The sequence below is a fragment of the Cryptomeria japonica genome, chromosome 5 (assembly GCF_030272615.1).
Source record: "Cryptomeria japonica chromosome 5, Sugi_1.0, whole genome shotgun sequence".
NCBI classification, from domain to species: domain Eukaryota; kingdom Viridiplantae; phylum Streptophyta; class Pinopsida; order Cupressales; family Cupressaceae; genus Cryptomeria; species Cryptomeria japonica.
Window position 1 is genome coordinate 634,642,784 of NC_081409.1, and position 21,531 is coordinate 634,664,314.

General features: G+C 40.4%; 1 protein-coding gene across 3 annotated transcripts in view; it reads left to right on the forward strand.

Moving 5' to 3' along the window:
- Nucleotides 1-21,531, forward strand: part of LOC131028056 (anaphase-promoting complex subunit 4) — a 244,177-nt gene that overhangs the window by 18,363 nt on the left and 204,283 nt on the right. For all 3 annotated transcript variants that reach the window (XM_057958234.2, XM_057958232.2, XM_059221554.1), the window contains exon 3: nt 10,257-10,348. In XM_057958234.2, coding sequence (XP_057814217.1) covers nt 10,257-10,348 — 92 coding nt within the window. The remainder of the gene's footprint in view (nt 1-10,256; nt 10,349-21,531) is intronic.

Here is a 21,531-nt window from a genome sequence, read left to right on the forward strand (position 1 = left end):
CATCCTCTGCGGGCAATGCAAGATGGATATCATGGAAGAAGTCCATGATGTGTATTTATAATTTTATATATTTGTATGTATACTCATTTTTTGTAGGTGTGCATAGTAAGATTTTGGATCCATCCTCTGCGGGCAATGCAAGATGGATAGCATGGAAGAAGTCCATGATGTATTTTTCTGATTCAGGTATGCTTGATGAATATCATAGATGTGGATTACATGATGCATATCATTTCATGATGTAGAACGTCATTTGGTTTTCATGGGAGCAGCCATGATGTGACTTGCTTATTTGGAAGTATCCTCCCTAGCTAAGAGGGAGTGTTGACATGTAGCTAGGTCGGATCCCTAGCGAGGGCCGACCTAGTCTTGGAATTGCTAATTGGCCTTTCGGCCTTAGCAATTCTCCATAAAATGCGCAGCTTATATGTTTAATACAAAGGTATTGGTCTGGCCCTAAGTAAGTAACTTGTAATTAAATAGGACTGACCCTATTCTTGGTGTCAAATCAGTAAGGCCGACTTGAGGTCTTTTAGGTAGTCTTACCTCATATATATTGAATTGTTTTGTAGTCTTTCACACACAATGAATATATGAAATTCGCAGTAAGCGAACTTGTGCTCGGGGGTGACGATAAGACCTTATCGTCTGTGGTTGGGAAGGCAACAATCTGATGTTTGCCTGCGGTGAACAAGCACAGCCCGGAATTTCAACAAAATAATGCAATCTATATCAATCTTGGTCTTCTATACAAACATGTATTGGTATGACCCAATTTTAGGTGTTGTATTGCTAGGTATCAATTGAAGGGGGTAATCCGTGGGGCTCAATGAATACCGAGACATGTTGGCCTAAGAATGCATATATATCTGATGATGGAGATGAGGTGATAGATTTTATGAGTTACATAGAATGAAGTTGGGATATTGTTGCATATGACCTATTTCTAGTAGCTTCTTCATACGATGGGAGCTAATGAGGCATGTGGAACTTGCTTTGAGCCCTATGAGAGTGATTTTGGTCATTGGTTGTAAACTGCATCCATATTTCTAAGAAGTCCTAGAGGGTTTCAAGTGTTCATAACCATTATACGCCTAGAACCTCATCACAACTTCTAAGTAGATAGATGGATATATCAAGTTCCAAATTATAGTCATGAATAGAAATGTGGACATTCCTACATTTGCCATTGCCAATGTGCCCTCATTAGCTATCATGGGTTGAATATTAGAAAATAGGTACATGTAATAGTCAATGTGTTTAGTGACATGGGGATTTAAAAAATAACATGTGCTGCTCGAATCAATGAGGATAGTTCAAGGTTATTGTTTGAAGTACCCCCTAACCTTCATTGTTTAGGGTGTGGTTATTTCGACCAAGGCATGTATTGAAATATTTGGAGCAAGATCATTATTAGAGTCTAGAATTGATAATATTGATTAGATCTGCTGCAAATATTCAATCCATCCAATCCTTGACAATCAAATCTTTGATGAATTTTTAACAAATCAGCACAATTGTGATCCTTGGATAGAATCACTTTTCATGGACAAGAGAGTTTTCCTCTTTTATCCTCCAAATCTTCTACACCAATGGTTTTTGTCCTCGAATGCTTCAATCTCCAAGTTGGAAGGAACAACAAAATGACAATCGATAGATGCCGGTCCAAATGGCCAATTTGCCTTCTTTTTCTAAATTATTTTTGGGCCCTCAATTTGAGTTTTTTTTCTCTTCAAAGTGGTTAAAAATACTTTTTCTTTTTTTCCTCCATCTTTTAAATAAAATATTATAGAGGCCTTATAATGTCTTGTTTAGACAACTACTTGATCAAAATAATATTATTCAAGTTCTCCTTTTTAAAAATAAAGTGACTAGGCCCAACTTGACATATTATTATTAAATTATTCCCTTATTTATTCCTAAACCTATGTGAAATAAGGAATAGGCTATGGGTTCTCATTTACTTCTTTTAATAATTAACAAGGGAAATGACTAAGGCATAGGATTAGTTATTAATATTGCTGCAATTTTGTATGTTTCATATGCCACAAATTTCTTTTGTTGGATCATCCATCCTGGCAGGATTATTGAGTAGAAGCATGCAAATTGTTTTTTTTAAAGACCTTAATATTTTGTTGCAAATGCACAAACACTCAACTGGTTTTCTGTGTTCTTAGTCACACTAATCAAATTCCGAGTGAGCAAATGATTGCAAATGTAATGCCAAAAGAGTCCATTGCGATTGTGTCCATGAGTCGAGGGTCAATAAATTTTAATGGGGATTTCATATACTAATGAAATAAAAGGAAACACAACTCTAATCACACCATTCAAATATACCTGTCTCTACAAATACTTTATTGGTGTCTAAAAGTCCTCTCTTCATATTCGTAAAGGATTCTCCTTGATTTAATTTACTCTAAAATCTAAAACAAAAATAAGCTTGCTAATATGAACATTGTACAATCTGTACAATCTATTCCTTTTTTGGGGTTAGGATAAAATAGATGAGTGAACTTGACGGATCCGTTTTGGTCTGAAGGGTTAGAGCACAAGAATTTGAAGAACTCCTATTCTCATCAATGGTTTTTCTCAATAATGACACAACTAAAACATAGACAAGATTGCAAAGACTAAAACAAAGATCTTTGGAGTTGAGTGTACAGTTAATTTGATCTTGAAGAAAACATGATGCATAGAATTAACACGTAGAAGAAGAATGGATGAAGATAATTAATTATCAAAAAAATTCAAAGCTGCTTCATACATTTGAACCCTGATGTCACACAAAATTAAGATGGATCTTCTTATTAATTGGATTCTACCTTGATGATTACAACACATGGGATCGGACTTGAATGGAAATCTTGGCAGCACAAACAAGCTTCAATTTCTCATTGTTTACACAAAGACACTAACAATTTGATTGACCTTGAACTTCTGTGATAATCTCTACAGCATAAGTCTGGCATCAACTTTCATTACATTGTATGTGTAAATGTCACATATTTATTGATTTTCATCTGCAACTTCTTGAAGCTTCAAATAAATTACAAATAATTGGTTTCAAAAGAAATTCTATCTTCATCCCTTGAAAATAATATTTTATATTATTTTCTGTGCATTTCTGCTTCTCATCTTGAGCGTCCATTTGAATGAAGGGCTCCGATCTTCTGATTTTTCTTTGATTTTCTTTAATGTATCCTCAATCTTGGCTCGGGTGTCACTTTAAATGGAGGACTCAGATTCATCGCTTTTCCTCCTTCATTTTGGTTTATTTTCTAACATTCTCTTGGGCCTATATACCAATTCGAGTGCTACTTTTGCTTTGTTTCCGTCTTCAATTTAGCAATAAAAACATGCTATTTTGGTTCTTAACCCATTTGCTTTTTGGTGAAAGTTTTGGTTCATCGATGCCAATTTTCAATGACCCATGACTTCGAATTTATTTTAAATTTATTCCATTTTTTCATTTTTGAACATTAACTTTAATTCAATTTTTCATTTCCTTCCATGTTTTTGGATTCCATTTTCATGTGACAAAGCTTGAAATTGCTTTGGTAACTTTTTACCTCAGTCATCCATGTCTTTTTCCAAAGAAATAGAAAAAACAAAAATTAACTTTCTAAAAATATTAAGTGTGATTTTTCTGCTTATCTTCTCAATTCGGGACACACCAAAAAAGTGAACAGCAAAAGATACATTATTTTTCTGAAAATAGCAAGTTTGACTTGTGGACATCATTGAAACAATCTATCTTGAATATTGGACTCTCTGAAGTGACAATTTTATTCGTGGTAAATGATCCTCATGTATGATTTTGTCTCAATGTGCTTGAGAAGATTTGCCTTAGCATCAATGCTTTTTGCCCATGCTTGATATATGCTATCATATGCTATCTTTGAACTTCGTCCTTTCTTTCCTTTGCTAGTGTCCTTTAGGATTTATAGCTTGATAATCTTCATGATGATCAATCTGCATACATCATTAGTTGGGCAAGCTAGACCAACACCTAAGGACTTAACCATTTTTATAGGAAAGATAACATAGTTGACATTGATGTGACAAGGATTACTTGACATTAGCCTACAGATATGATTCAACGCAAAGTTTTTTAGTGGTAGCAAATTTGGAGACCGACGTACTCAAAAGGGGTAAATATAGAGCAGTGTTAGGAGAGGGGCAAATATATTCATATATTAATATAAATTTAAATAAATAATCTTGCTGACAAAGTATATGTCTAAATAGAGTCTTGGTGCATTAGCCGTCCTTCCCCTAGGCTCACCAAGTAAGACTGATGTTTTTTGATCTAGCCAAAGGTATCATCTTACATTAAGGGATGTACTAACAGCTACAGGGACCAGATAATGATGTATTATTAGCAGGTTGCTTGTAGATATGTGTTTAATGGTATCATTTGTGTTACCTATAAGTTTACCTAAGGCACCCGGCAAACTCTAATGCAATGTTAAAGGTCATTAGAAAATGATCTTGGTGTTGCCATGACCTATTCCAATTCATGATATGTCATGTGATGAGAGGCCAGCATGCCAAAACTCTCATGTAAACAAGTCAGCAACCATTGTTGATACATACAATATATGCTTTGGGATTAGTTTGAACCATGACTTTAGCTTAGATTCATGGCTTGGAGATTCCCAACCTTATGATAAGAAAGTCCAGGCACCTTGTCCAATAATGCTCATTTTTTCATTTACAGCTCAAGTATTTTAATAAGTTGGCCCCAAATTTATTTACTTTTGTGATTGTTGACGATTATTTAAAAATAAAAAATAATTAATAAATGGTTTGCAATAAACATTAAATGATTTACACCTTCTAGAAGCATATTGATTTTCCCCAAGCAAGTATAAAGAGCAAAGTTTTATCCCATATTGCTTGTGTGGTGAAAACTCAAGGTAAAAACATGTTTAAAGAGAGGAGACCAGCAATATAATAATAATATATTTGCCAATGGTGATTGCTAAGTGGCAGATTGAAGACATATCATTGATTCCAGCTGGACGATTTTTTTATCTAAGTGTCCATTGGACACCATTTGAAGTGTTGAAGTTGCAGATTTATTTGTTCAGCCTTGGTGCCCCATTTGGAGGAGAAACTACAGCGATTTTAGTGACTGATTGGCCACCATTGTTGGCGATTTGGGGGTTCTTCCAAGCTTGGCACCACATCCCTTGCTCCGCGATTTTGATTTTGGGGGTCATTTCCCTTTGGTTTGGGCAATTTGGTGAATGTGTTGAACGATAGGGGGGCTGCCATTGTTTTCAGACTGAGCTGGGCACCATTGTGGGAAGTTATTCCACCTCCATTGTTGGCTGGGAACACCATTTTCAGACTTACATTCCATTCCCAACAACTTTCCACCTTAGGCGATTTTGATTGAAGGTGATTTTGAGGACATTTTAGTGTATTTTCAGAGGTTTCTATCGCTGTTGCAGGTCTAAATCACCATTATTGCAGGTTGTCCTTAGAAATTTTTTCATTTCCAGCCACTTCCCAACTTTGGCGATTTCACTTGGAAGGCATTTTTATGCCATTTTGGGGTCACATTTTGGGTTATCATCATAATTCAGTGTGCTGGTAAGTCTGAAACTTTCATTTTCAGACTTGTCTTCAGAAAAACTTTCTTTTACCAGCCCTACATTCACACCTGGAATTGATTGTTTTCACCTTGGGAAGATTGTTTTCAACAAACTTTTGCATTCTAGATGGTTGCAGGTTGTCTTCAGACTTATTGGTAGCCATCTGAGAGCTCAGAAGGGTGTCTTAAGACATTTTTTGAGTGAAAATTAGACTTTTTACACCTTTCCTAGTTCATTTCCGGATTTGATATACCCTATGACCTATATTTTCAAGGATTTTTCTGAGTATGCTAGTGTCTTCAGACTTAGTTAAGTCTGAAAATGATAATTTTCAAGAGTTTCATGGGTGTTGACCCTATTCTTATCACATTTATGTTCTATTTTCAGAATTCGTTAGGAATGTGGATATAATCTTTGATTTCCATCCCTAAAAATTGTCTAAATCATCAGAAATCAGAACTTATTCAATTCTGAAAATAGTTATCAGGAAGATTTTCCAAAGTTGCTAAGTTCTAGTTTTGTATAGCTGCAATGTCGAAGTTCGTAATTAGCATTCGGAAGGAACAACAAAAGATAGTCGAGAGTGGATTCTATCCAGAATCCAAGATGGAAGGAGGTTACAGACACGAACATGCATTTTCTGAACATGGACCAAATGTGGCAGTGAATGTTCGGAATTGGAAACCAGATTCCTTCTCCTACTTATGCAAACATCATGAGGAGTGGTATCTACCAGGCCATTGGGTTTTTGCAGTCCATATAGTGCAGTGAGCTAGTCCTGGAGTGTGCGAGATGTTATGATCCGCGCTCCCGAATGATCAAGACTTCCAAAGGGGTCACCATTGTTTTCCTTGTTGAAGATGCGATTGTTGAGGTGTTCGGAATTCCACGTGGTGTAGACATGAAAGACAAGACAAAAGATGAGTATGAAGCGAAGTATAGATTGAAGATGGATGCGTGCAAAACCATAGTAAACAAGGAATGGATGATCGAAACTAGGGCTCATCATTTCAAGGCTCCCAAGACACTCATGTGCACATATTTGAAAGAGGAATATAGCGACTTGGTATTCTTATTGAATCGAGTGATGGGAATGTGACAAGGTGCATTGTATCATGGATGGATGTTCTATTTTATCCAGGATTGTCTGAAGGGAACATTGATCAATTGGTCAAAAATCATAAGTGACAATTTGGATTTTCAACTGAGGAATGCGGAGAGATCCAAATCATTCACTATGACTTCCTACCTTGTATATATACTTGCACGATTTGTCACTTATAAAGGGTTGATCAATGTTTGATGGTAGTAATTTGAAAATCTATGACATACACCTTAGATGATTGCACTAAGTTTGTGTCAAGCTGTTCGACTTGATGGTGAGACCTTGCCTAGTTTAATTCCATTGAATTTGTTCATCACTTCTTGCATTCTAGGCTTTAGAATAGAATTCCTAACCCCTATTCCTTTTGCCTTTTTAAATTTTTTTTCTTGTTAGGATAGTTTTAAGAACTTCATTGTTAAATCCTAAATTATCAACACACCTATTCCACATTCATAATAAGCGAAGTTGATATGAACAATTGCGTAAGTCCCCAAGTGAAAACAACAATTCACATCGACCATTGAGTTACCCACTCGTCAAGACCTGAGTGTAGAAACCTTGGAATCATTTTAGTTGATCTTACCCTTAGCATCTGAGGTGATTTTGTTCAAGAGAGGGTAAAGTACTTTGGTATTTTATTCTGATGCTTGCATGTGCATAAAACACACATCAACGCTTCCCTTTTTATTAAGTTAAGTATGAAATTAAAAGGGAACGAATTTGATAAAGTGATTTGCATCAAAGCGCAAACCTTCTTTTTGGCACTTTACCTTCAAAATGCCAAACTTTTTCCCTTACTAGGCGAAATTAAGCTAAGCAAAAGGAAAAGGGGAATTCAAGGGAATTATAGGCATCAAGGTGTTAGCATTTTCATTGGCACTTTTTCTCCAAATCGCCGATGTTTTCCCTAAAAAATAAACTTTAAGTAAAATCATAAAGGGAACTTTTTGGCACTTTTGATCTAAATCACCTAACTTCTCCCTTTAGCAATCTTAAGTCAAAAATGAAATGAAGTAAAGGAGGTTCAGATTGTTTTAAAAAGATCTTTCATTTTTTTCTCTTATTCGCCGAACGAAGCCCAACGTTGCCTTGACAACATTTAATATTTGTTAAAATTACTTAAAATTTTCGAGGTAATAAATTCAGGTTGAACTTGCTTTTGTAGATCTACGTTGCTGGAAGGAGCCGAGGGCAAACCTAAAACGTAGATTGAGGATGCGATCGTGATCAAGTTGGAAAGTGAAGGCGAAGCACGAGCATGACAATAACCAATTCGACTAGATAAAGGAAACAATCATAGCATGCAAAATGGTGATCGCAGAGCATTGAAGAGCGTGCCATAAAATCGGGACCAAAGTGATGTTGTTCCAAATTTCTGGAAGGCATCAATAAAACCACCCAAAATGCTACAAGAAATATGCAGATTTAGAAATGCACAACAGAGGATTCCAAAAAATCAATTTGTAAAAACTGAATTGTTTTATTGTAAAATAGCTACTTGTGGCCCCCATTAATGCATTTAAAACAAAAGGGACATAGGTTAGTTATTTCTCAGTTACCTGATTGACCAAATTGATGTCAAATAGTTGCCGGTAGCTGAGAAGGTGGTTGGGAGGACAGCTGAAAATTACTAGGTATGGGCTAAAGCTGCTAGGCTTCTAGAAGGCAGATTGCAGCCACTAGATGGTTTCAATCTTGGCCTTTGAATCAAAATTGTAAAATCTATAAAAGGCCAGAGCCTCTTCTTTGTAAAAAGTTAGACTGTTAGAGGTTAGATTTTTAGGGGTTAGACAGTTAGAAGGTTAGATAGTTAGCTTTTTAGTAGTTAGCTTTTTAGGAGTAGAATAAGACTGCTGTAAGAAATTGTTATAATGGCAGTTGAAATCAATATAGGAACATTGAAATATGGAGTTTGTTATTTTTTTTTTCTCTTGTTTGCATGATTCCCCTTCAAATGGTTAAGTAGAGTTCAGTGGTTTTAATGGTGAAATGCAAAGGTATTTGATTTGATTTTCGGTTCATACGATTGGAGGCCTATTGATTGTAGGTCACCGTGTATGGCTAGTCTGAACCTTACTATTGTGCTTAGTTCTACTGTAGGTGTTTGTCTTAGGCATCACTAGAATTGGGTGCCTAAATAAGTACTCTAGTCTGAAAATCCTTCATTCCCTTGGAGCTTGCACTATCCCTGTGAAGTTGTGAGTATATCTCTGGTGAAGTAGGGGTTAGTTTATGGAAATTTGTCTACCTGCAACATCAGTTGTTATTACCATTGTACTTAGGATCCCTAAAACCTTCTCTTTTGCTTTTATTTTCCCAGCTTGAGAATCGCAACATCATCAGATGCAGGCCAACTTGTTGTAAACGTAAGCCCCTTGTGTTACCAGCAAGACACATCAACCTCTGAGTTATCCTGTTGTCAAGACCTGACATTTGGAACCTCGAGGTCATCCCTTTTGATCATCTAGAACAGCATTAGGGATTTTCTTATTCAATAGAGGATAGGATACTTGACATTCTATTTTGTGTTGACCGGAAAGAGCCGAAGTACGACTTTGGTCACATGAACAGATCCCATTCATTGATCTTAGACTCAGTAAACTTCTTGACTTTATATATCCATTTCCAAGGACAAGTTTTGGACTTTAACTCATTTCAAGGATTGATCAATTGTTTTCTCCTAGATTGACAAGACATCACTACCTTCCCCAAAGGCTAAAAGATAAAAATCAATTGCCAAGCTGAGTAGAACCACGGAAAACTACTAACCTAAGAAGCGAAAAAGTGGGGGTCCCCATTTGCAAAGGGGCGTGTGTGTTTACAACACAATAGGCACCCTATTTCAATTTCCCTTCCAACCCCTACTTGAGGGACTTTTGATGAACCCAAAGATCTCCAACCATGTAAGAATGGAAGGGGATTGCATGGAGGGAGAATGGCTGTCTTAAGGCACCCTACCATGCCTCCTTATTCCATATCTAATATGACTAAAATGCACATACAAATCAGACTTGCTGCATATTCATGAATATATGATTTCCCTGCTCTAATAATTGACTTATTTCATGAACCGTGTCTGCGTTGCTAACTAACTTGATTGCAGGTTTCCAGAACAGTTTAGCTCATCTTATTCTTAAGACCCCCAACTATATTATATGCTTTGTTTCATTTGGTTTTGTGAATTTAGGGCAAAATATAGAGTGGTCCAGCAAGGGACATTACATTGTAGCATGCAATTTAGAAAACTTTTTATAAAATTATACATCTTATGTATATTTGGATGCACACTTGGGTTGTCTATGCTATTTTCAGATTAATAGCTTGAGTTAAAAAATCAAAACATAGTATTTTGACAACCAGCCTCAAACAAATGTTCATTTTAGCCATACAATATGTGCACAAGCTTTCATTTGTAGATAATATTCATCTATTCTTAACAGTTACATTCTTTAAAATATGACAAGTTTGAAGTTCAATATATTGCATGTACAAGGTAGGTGCTAATGTAATGGTCTTATAACTATTTTTTATTTAACATTTTGCAGAAGAAAGAGCCACATCTATTTGTTGGCGTCCTGATGGTAAAGTCCTAGCTATTGGACATAATGATGGAACCATTTCATTACATGATGCTGAGGTTTGTATGCAGTTTGGCCAGAATTATTATTTTTTTACATTGGGAATCCGGAATACTGCTAAGCTTGTTTATTTACTTTGCCATGAAATCATCAGTTTCTTTGAAGCTACTTTGTTCCTTTTGTAATCAAGCTTAATTTAAGTTAGGATGAACATAATACATATAAGATTTTAGAGTTAAACTAAGCATGGGCTACGCCAAAGAACCTATTGTTATTATTATCTATATTATAAACCACTTTGTTTTTATTGAAATGTATATCCTGAACTGTTTTGATGAACAATGCATAAATGAAGTAAGTTTCTTTTGAGCAAATTATAATGTGAAAAAAGCATAAAAAATAAAATAAAATTACCAAAGACGATAGGGTAATAATGTACAGGAATGGTAGTGTCACTATTGAGGTTCTGTAGTAGAGGCTTTTTATTGGATATGAGGCAAAATTTGACCTTTTGACTACTAAAATTGTTATGTCGGATTGCTGACACCACGTTTCATGTGGAAATGTTGTAAGACATTTTGGTTTTCATCAACTGAGAAAACACCGTATGCATCAAAAGTTTCACTAAAGTTCATCAAAGACATATGGCTTGCATCAAGAGGTTTACTAAAATTTATGAAATTGTCATCATGTTCATGAACTAGGAGCAGTTGAATGTAATTATGCTAGCAAATATTTTTCTGGTGAAAAAACGTTATCTGCTCATGTGATGTTATTCACCTTGTCAACTTTGTGGGATGATTGAACATGATAAGATGAGTAACTAGTCTCTCAATGTGGCTCGAGGGGTAAGACGTAAGCAGTTAAACCTTACATCATATGATTCAACTGCAACTCCAAATGACTCAGTTGATTAGGTAGCAAATAAATAGAAACAATATCTTTATAAACTTAAAACAAATGTCTTTTCATTTTCTTATCTTAGACCAAACAAATAATCTTGTGATGAACTGAGCTGTCAATTTTTGTTGATAAAATCACATTGATACTACAATCAAAATGCCACATTAACATCCATAGAATAATCACTATCCAGAAAGCTTTGTCTCTCTAACTATAGTTAGCTGAAAACATTATAAATAGTAAATACAGATTATTGAAAACCATCAACAGGATTTGAAGGAAAAATACATTTAGTGGTCCTTAACGCATACAACTATCAAACCAAACCTATTAAAAAACAACATTTGTTAGGGATTTTTGCAAAGGGGAGGGTACAGTTTTCAGGCTAAATTCTAAGGAAATGATATGAAAATCAATTGAATAGCATTAGCTGAAGTTGATGTCGAAACTTACCTTAAAGTCAAATTCAGTAACTCCTAATCCAAAGTAAAATACACAAATTATTTTCCACCACATGATGACTAATGATTTAAGAAACTAACTGGGATACCATACAAAGATAATCAAATTCCACAATTCAAATTGCATCTGAACCTGTAAGTCAACTTCATAGAGCATTGTTGAGGATGTACAAAGTTAAATGTTCCTCCAGATTTGAACAAAAAGCTTAAAAAATCACAATATCTATGTGCATGGACAATACAACTCATCTTCTGCAAGTTACAAACTTCGAAATAAATTTTGAGATCATTAGGGACAAGAAGTCACACCAGCCTTAAGGGAGAGAGAGATTCTAAGGCTCATAAACCTTATAATATAAGCTTCACACTATTGTAATGGAGCATAAAATAAATTATGAACCTTGTTTAACAAAAATGCCATGGAACCTAATAAAACTTCTTGACCCACAATAGAATTATGAGATCTTTTGGAAACCTAGAAAGAAAGAAAAGGACACTATATTAATGTCCACATATGACTAAAATTATCCATTGGGGTTGGAACTTCCATAGGGTACAATAGCAAAGGACTAGGGCAAAGAAGTATCCTTAGGCATAAAGTAGACATAAATAGATGCTAAATTAAAAAAAAGCATATCCCCATGCAAATAAAACAATAAAAAGAAGGCGGGGGAGATTCTGTAAGGTAAAGACAAAAGAAAGCCATCTAGGCTAGCAACCAAAATTACTTGAGTTATCATTTTGAAGCAACTTGGCTAGAACCTATATAGGATCATATGGATTCAAGATGAACCTAAGATGTTGGTGACTGGACAATTTTTGGTGAAATTTCACATAGGTTCGTACAATGAGAAGTGTTGTGTGATATTATGCTAATGGATGTATGTCATATCTTGTTGGGAAGGCCATGGGAGTATGATAGAAAGACAATTCATGATGGGAGAAAGAATACTTACACCATGACCTTGAATGGAAAATGACACATCCTTTTACCTTTAGAAGAAGAGAGCAAAATGAAGTGTGTGTTGACGTGGCTAAAGTCGCATCGCTGCAAACTCCATCCGGCCAACGCATAATAGAATATACTTGCTGAGTATCCTATCCTCTCTTGAGATAAGGAAATCCCTAATGCTGTTTTTGCGTTTGATCAAAGGGGATAACCTCAAGGTTTTGATTGTCAGGTCTTGACTGCGGGATTACTTAGTGGTTTGATGTGTTTTGCTGGAAACACAAAGGGGACTTACGATGAGATAGGCAATTGCTGGATGAGTTCCCTAAAATTCCAGCGGTCCTGTTATCGATTGGTTTCAGTTAGATGATACTATTTCAGCTGGACTGCAGATTCTTCTTGAAAAAAAGGGGAAAAAGAGGGATAGGGAAAAGAGATACAGGACATCTAATTATTTAACTAAGATAGCATATTCAAGAAAAGCAGACAGACACCTCCAACTAACCAGACTAAACACTATCAGCTATTTAAGCATAATATTTGTATGAATCTAGTGCGTTCTTCGAGGAAAATAGAGTTTTCATGCTATTAAACATAGATTCCGAAATTTTATATTCATTCACTAAGTGTTCAATAACCGAACTAAGCATGTGAGAGGGTTCAAATTAACCATGCAGGAGGAATGACAGTCAGTTAGTCCCTAATGGTATGAACAGCGAGGAGAAAATGTTATAGAGAAATGAAAGAAACATAACATAATAATTCAAATATTGAAGAAGGAGACCATGCACTCACAATGAAATAGAAACAGTCTTAACTGCATTAAATCCTGTGTAAATTTCGCTAGAGCTTCAGCAACAATCCATGAACTTCTTACAAAATGAGGGAAAATCAGTCCCCTTTAAATAGGTTTCCGAAAACAAATGAATGGCCAAGATCTAAACTAAACAAGTGGCCTAGATTCATCCTTACAAAAGGTACCCATACCCATAAATGGAGGGTAAATATCAGCAATTACCCCAAAGGGAGCAATAACTACCCAAAAAGGTAATTAAAATTAAGCTATCCATAACAATTCAAAAAGTGCACATGCACAAAGTTTTAAAGTTTACAGTTGACTTGGAAGTCAAATATGAACTTTGGCCAAAAAGTGACTTTTTCAAATTTGAAAGAAAAAAAGCACTTTAGGAAAGCACTTTCCCTTTTCCAGCTCTAGATTCCTCGGTGACAAACTCGACCTCGTCGTGCAGGTACTCTCCCCAGATATCCGGATCGACTGCATGCTCTACTCGAACGTAGTCCTGAAATCTCAGGCATAACTTGAGTAACTCGGTCGTCGGCGGCATAGGTGGATTGAACATTTTCTAATGGATACCCTGTAGGAGGCTATCCAAATTCTCCATCTCCTCTCTCCAGTATGACTTGTGATTTTCAAAACATGATATGTTTGCTTGAAGCCCAACAACAAAATCTAGATCCTCTACGGAGTAAGTGACCCTGGGATTAAGCTTGTCCTCCCACTGTGGTTGCACTTCACTATCCTCCATACTATTTTTCCAACCGAGAAACATGGATTCAAGGATCCTTTCACCAAGATCCTTCACATTTGATAAAGTGTCATCGCACTTATCATGCATCTTATTGATATTATCCCTCATGTCGTCCTTCATGCTGAGGGTCCAATACCACTCTTTGAAGGTATTGACACTATAAGGATTTAGGATAGTGTCAATAGCAGGGATCTGAGAGCAGGTCCAAAATAGAGCCCTAATAAGGGGCAATGCCCTGGCAATCGCCTCATGAGTGTTGTAGCATTCTTTCTTCAACTTAAACATTTTGATAATAATGGCTTCCCTATGGAGGGCCATTTCATGTAGATCCTTGAAGATTTGCTCTCCTCTTTCTTTAATGCCTCGCATTCACTCTTTGACGGCCTTGGCAGTATCTCGTACTCCTTCAAATTCTGTGGTGGTCCTTTGTGCCAATGCTGTAGGGGGAATGTGGGATTCAGAAGCATTATGCAATGGTCTCAGGAGTTGATTAATGTATCCCTCGGCCTGTTTAGCACGAACTTGATACATGTCCTTTTCAGCTGTTATCTCTTCGAGTTGTTTGAGCACATTTTGCACGGAGTCTTTGAATTCTTCCCTTTCCTGCTCCTTTGTGGCTCGTCCGATGGGGACAGTTGTGATGCTATAATTAGCCAGTGTAACTTGATCTGCTGGCTTGTCGACAGGCATGTTGGCGGCAATATTGTACATGGAAATAAAACTAGTTAATTAAGTTGTAATTGTGTTGGTTAGTTGGCAATTGAGGGGTGGCAGATGCGGTGCGACGATTGGCACTCGCACCCCCTCGACATCTTTATATACTTCCGAATGTAACTTGTGGACAACAACAATGATGAATGGAATAACATCTGATATATTGCATCTGATATCTATGGCATTATTATTCTACATTACGTACTTTATGTTTTAAGCTATTCACCCGAGAGGGTAAACATTTGGCGCCGTTGCCTAGACGTACTTGGGAACGGAAGACGCGGATGGCACACGGACACGATGGGCCTACCCGTTGGTGAGGTAAACCCAGAGGCCGACGACGCCCGAACAAAACTTTACACAGGAGAAGACATCGCAACGAGAGAATTCTCAATTCTGCTCTGGTAGCCATCCAGACCTACGTCCGACGAGAGGCGACGGAGGCGGAAATCCCACCAAGTGCCGTGTGGACAGCGTTGGAGGTGCGGGATGGTGCCAGACCAAGAAGGAATTGAACCTTGAATCTTCTATATTCAAATAAAAGTGTCATTGAGACGAGTTGTATTTGAGGAAATGTATTGCGAATTATGGAAATGTACGGCAATTAATGCCCAATCAATTGAATAAAGATAGAAAAAAAACACAGAAACAGACGAGTGGGAGGTTGCGCAGAGGGCCTTGATTCTGGAGCAGCAAGTAGAATGAAGGCATAGGCTAAGGCAGCTTGCCGAGGGACAACCGGCCGAGGGGTTGCTCGAAGGGAACCCAGGAGGTGTCACGGAGGCAGAGATAGACGGAGAGAAGTACACTCTCTACACTGTCGTAGGGTTGCCCGAAGGGAACCTAGGAGTCACGGAGGGTGCCGAAGGCGACCTCTACAGTTCGCCTGAATACCACCACCGTAGGGTAAGAAGTCGCGAAGAGTTGGTGGAACAAACAAGGCGAAATCTAAACTTGATCGACGCTACCAGAGACCTACTAAAGAATTTGTCCATTTCGGAGGACAACCGGAGGGAGACGACTGAAGGTGACGGTACGACCGATGGTGTCGAGGGAGCACAAGGGTATCGCACGAGAGGCAATCTGTTCGGTTCGGGGTCAACAACCTTCTCCGGAGGACCCACGAGTGGAGGGTCAGGTGCAGGAGGCGGAGGCGGACCAGGTACAAGCACACAAGGCACCAGAGGAGCGAGACCGAGTGGTGGCATGGCCAGTAAATAGAAGTTGCCGAAGTTCAACGGTGAGGGGAAGGAAGATCCCGTCCGCCATTGTCAAACGTGCGAAACCATATGGTCAGCGAACGGTGTTACTGACCAAAACGAATGGGTATTGCAGTTCCCAGCCACGTTATGTGGAGTTGCCAAAGATTGGTACTCCGATGTGGACAAGCAAAAAGTGGCCACGTGGGCCAACCTACAGAAGGAATTCACGTAGGAGTTTCGGTTGCTCCGTGATGACAATGAAATTGTAACGGAGATATACAGTACCAAACAAGGTACCAAGGAGACAGTACGGGCATACAACAGGAGGCTGAAGGAATTGCTGGGTAAAATGGAAAGCCAACCAGCAGAGGGATTGAAGAAACGATGGTTCGTTGAAGGATTGAAATCCTCCCTACGAAAAAAGATGAAAATTGTACCCCTGACATCATATGACGATGCCTATAATAGGGCGATGGACCTAGAGAGCGAATACAAAACGTCAAAGAAGAAGAAAAGTAATAAATATTCATCTGATGATGATGAAGACTCTCACAGGGAAAGCAGCAGCAGTGGCGAATCGAGTAAAAAGGTGCACGCTCTCCAAAAGGACATGGAATGAATGCTAAAAGAATTCAAAGCCATGAAGGGGAGTACAAGTAAGACTGAAGAAAACGACGTGTGGTGTACCGACTGTAGGAGTGACAGACACACCAAGGGGTCCTGCCCCAAGAAGGCTTTCTGTGACATTTGTCAGATTGCGGGACATTTGACAAAGGAATGTCCCTACAATATGAAAACTAGGAGCCAACAAGCTCTCTTCACGCAAGAGCAGCCGGCCGTCGGAACTTCGCAAACCAACACACCGGCATCATCTGGAGGTTACCGGGACAACAGACGCGGTGGCGGAAGAAATAGCAACAATAACAATAACAATAACGAAAGCCGTATCCAGTATGATGCCAAGGGCCGGCCAATTATCCAATGTAGGGCCTGTAATCAGTGGGGGCACTTCGCCCGTGATTGCACAAAGGAAGCCACCCCTCAGCACCTCTGCCATTGGTGTGGGCCAGGCGACCATGAGGATGCAAATTGCCCACAGGCAGGGGTTAATCTCCTCAACATTGAGAAGGCTGAGAAGACTGGTGAGAAAGAAGTACTGGCGATCACCCGCACCCAGACGAAAAAAGCCACTTATCCCGACCCCCGTACGGAAAAGGAGAGATTACGGGAGGCAAAGGCCAATATTGAACGTGAGATGACGGCCGAACGACGGGACAACGAGGTGGCGAGTACATCATCCCATACGGAAGTGAAAAATAACATCATTGGGCAAGTACTGCAGATGGAAGTACCTATAAGGGTAAAGGACCTTCTAGAAACAATGCCACAGTTAAGAACCGCCATTTTTAGTTCCATACAAACCATTGTGCAAGCACCTTTGCGGGCCACATGGGCCGAAGTTCCGGTCAGCCCCTCGGCTGACCCAATGTTGTTGGCCTTAAATAGTGGTCAGCATCCTGCTATAGTAGAGATGGGAATTCTCGGGGCTATCCTCAAAGACACCATCGTGGACGGAGGTTCGGGGGTGAATGTACTGCCAGAGGATACTTGGAAGACGCTGGGGAAGCCAAAACTATGGCCACCCACGTTCAACTTGGTAGGTGCAGACCAACCCGGCATCAAGCCACTCGGCACCTTGATGGCCCAGCAGGTCACCATCGGCACGCAACCTTTCATACTAGATTTTGTGGTAATCCCACTCAAGAAGAAGGGGTACGACGCCATCTTAGGCAGAGGGTGGCTGGTTACAGCAAAGGTGAACCACGACTGGAAAAAGAACACCCTTTCTATGGAGAAAGGGGGGCGGAAGTACACCATTGATCTGAGGACCCAGGTTGTTGGCGAGGAACTGACATCATCTTCGGAATCGGAGGGTGAAGGGAAAGGCTACCCGAGGGACGAAGGACGAGGCTACAGGGAGCCCAACGACGAAGGGATTCTCAAACTAGGAGAATACTTCGAGGATGAGACAGGGTCATTGAACGGGCTCTTCCACTGACAGATGGAGGATTATGAAATGTTCCAGAGCTACAGGCTCGAAGTAGAGGAACCAGAGCAAGTAACAGAGGAGGTGTACCTGCCAGAATACATAGAATATTGGAAGGGAGACGCCCCAAACCTCGGTGACGTAGATAATCCGAAGATCAATTGTGTCGGCAACGATTGGAACCTTGTGTGGAAGGCCGCAGCTTTCAAAATCTTTATTATTCTTCATCTTCTTATGTACGGGAAGGAGACCGTGGTCCCTGTAGAATTTGTGGTTCCAGGTCTTCGGATGGCCATTGAAAATAGATTGGCCACCAACGGGCCCAAATTGAAACCATACCATGCGAAGCACGCAGGGGACCCGAGGGGCCGGACGGACACCCGAGAGCCCGGAGGGTGACCCGAGAGGATGGAGGGAGACTCGAGAGGCTGGGCAGGCGACTTGAGAGGCATGGGACCAACGCGGGAGACTCTTGGGCGAGGAAAACCAAGAAGGATGAAGGGCGATCCCAGCGGCATGGGACCCGAGCCGAAGACTCTCGACAATTAGATTGTATTAAAAAAACAAAAAAAAAAAACACACAAAAAAAAACCATACGGCCGTACGGGTCCGTACGACAGTTGACCGTACGGCTGCAAAAAAGAAAAAGAAAAAAAGAAGTCGTAGGGCCACCGTACGGTGACCACACCAACGGTGGGACCACCGATGGTGGAACCACTGAAGGTGGAACCACTGTACGGTGGGACCATCGAAGGTGGGACCACTGTGCGGTGGTCACACCGACGGTGGGGCCACCGGCGGTGGATGCCACCATGCGGTGGACACCTGCACGCCGCACTTAAAACAAACCCCTGCACCATGCAGCCCACGTAAGGAAAAAGAAGGAGAAGGAAACCCCGCGGAGGTGTTAGTGCTGTTGTTGACCGTACGGTGGGGCCACCAGCGGTGGAACCATCGTGCGGTGGTCACACCGGCGGTGGGGCCATCGTGCGGTGGACACCCGCACGCCGCACTTAAAATAAACCCCCACATCACGCAGCCCACGCAAGGAAAAAGAAGGAGAAGGAAACCCCGCGGAGGTGTCAATGCTGTTGTTGACCGTACGGGGAGGTTGCATGGCCGGGGTGACATTACAGAGGAAACAAAAAAAACAAAAAAAAACGACGACGACCAGATTGAAAAATTATTCAATGACATCTGGAGCCTGGACACTGAAAATATTGGAGTGTGGAAGAAGGGTTTTGACATCATAAAACATCACAGAAATGATGCGCTACCCCCGGACCTCGCGAGGGGCGCTGCCCCTCGACCCTGCTGGGGGTGTTGCCCCAAGACCCCCAGTTTATTTTTGAGCGACAAAATACCACGGGAAGTGTTGTGGTTGTCTATACTGTGAGAAAGAAGCCTGCAGCTAAGCATTGGCGGGGAAGCCATAAGCCGTAGAGAGAGACGGATTTGGAGGTTGGGAACAAACAGAGTTTGAGGGAAGGCATTGCAGGTCCGTGTAGTTGTATGACACCAGGGAGTTATTCAGTTCAGTTATTAGCCTTTGGGGAGTGTGATGGAGGATTTGAGGTGTCTCCTAGCCTTTGTGCCAGCGGGTTGTGGCCACCTCTAGGCAGGAATGGTATGCTTTGAGGAACTTGGAGTAGGTCTCGGCTGGACGTGAGGTTGCCTTGGTGGATGCAGAGAGGGCTTGGGAGGAGCTGACCACCAGGTTGGAGGCAGTACTAGCGTGAGACGTAGCTCAGCGTACCCAGGAGTTGGATGCCGAGAGGGCAACGTCGGCGGCTATCGAGGACAAATTGGCTAGGGAGACAATATCATTTGAGTAGCAGTTGGTGGAGGCTGAGACTGAAAAGCGTGTTTTGCAGACAAGTTTGGTTTAGGCATAGGAGGATGGTGATGTCGAAGGAAGCAATAATGGTGAAATCCGCACTTGAGCATCGGATGGTAGCAGCCAAGGGTTTTTAAGCGAGGACGCAGCAGTGTATAAGTTTCGGGCTCGACTGGCATCAGCAGTTCTGTTTAATGTCATTTCTATTTTGTATTAAGTCATCCGGAGACGACTTCTTTTCTTTTGGGGGGGATGATGTTGGCGGCAATATTGTACACGGAAATAAAACTAGTTAATTAAGTTGTAATTGTGTTGGTTAGTTGGCAATCGAGGGGTGGCAGTTGCGGTGCGACGGTTGGCGCTTGCGCCCCCTCGGCATCTTTATATACTTCCGAATGTAACTTGTGGACAACAACAATGATGAATGGAATAACATCTGATATATTGCATCTGATATCTATGGCATTATTATTCTGCATTACGTACTTTATGTTTTAAGCTATTCACCCGAGAGGGTAAACAAGGCGGGGTGGCGATATGAAGGGTGCAGTTTCTTTGCTCATCATGGGTTACCCTGGAATACGCCTTGGGCTTTTTCTTCCCCTTGGCCTTGGCTTGGTCTATGCGTGAGAAGATGTCCTCCAAGTCAATGGGTGGCTTGGTGGCTGCCTTATGCTGAGCTTGAGCAATTAACCAATCTTGAGGTACAGTCTGGGCTGATGCTATGGTTAAATTGGCAATTTGTTCTTTAATGTTTTCAGCCAGCTCATTGCATATTTGCAGCTGTTCGGTTAATGGAGGAGTGGAGGAAGTGTCAAGTTCCTTGCTCGTAGCCGAATTCTCTCCCACTTCACTGAACAACTGTCTGGTATCTTCATGTGATGGTTGTTCTTTAGTCTTTTCAAGCTCGCGGGTCTCATTTGTCCTTTGCTCTCCTTCAACAGTGGAGTCATCCTTGGTAGTTTTATGGAACTGCAATTCATGGCGGCTCTGTTGGGTGGGTTCAGGCATCTCCAGCCCCTGAATGGATGGAATCTGTCCTTCCTCCACCTGATTATCGGGTTCGGCGAGTTCAATGGCTCTTATCTTGGTATCTAGCCTATCTTGTGCAGGAGGATCATCAGCTCCAAATGCGTCAATATCACTCTGGGAAGGCGGAGCAGGTATATAATCTAGTTCAACTACATCATCAGACGAACTGGGGTCTTTTGATGATGAAGTGACCTCTGGTCTCCTAATAGGGATCTTTTCCCTTCATGTTCAATTAGATGTCTGAGTTCCTCTGCTAGCTTTAGCCGCCTTCCTTTTTTCAGGCTTTTCAACCTCTTCCTTTGGTACACTGAATGTTCCCTCATCTTCGGAGGACTGAGAATCAAGGCTGCCCATCATTTGGTAGGTGAATTGGACTCCCTCATGAATCAGTCGCTCAATTTGCTGGTGCAACCATTGGTCAGTGTATCTTCCTGGGGCTTCCATAACCGCCTCAAAATCAGTGATTGGATCTTGCGACCAATCGATGCCTGGCAAAAGGTGTCTTACTGCCTCAAATTCTCGGACTTGTAGGCAATTTCCTGAATCT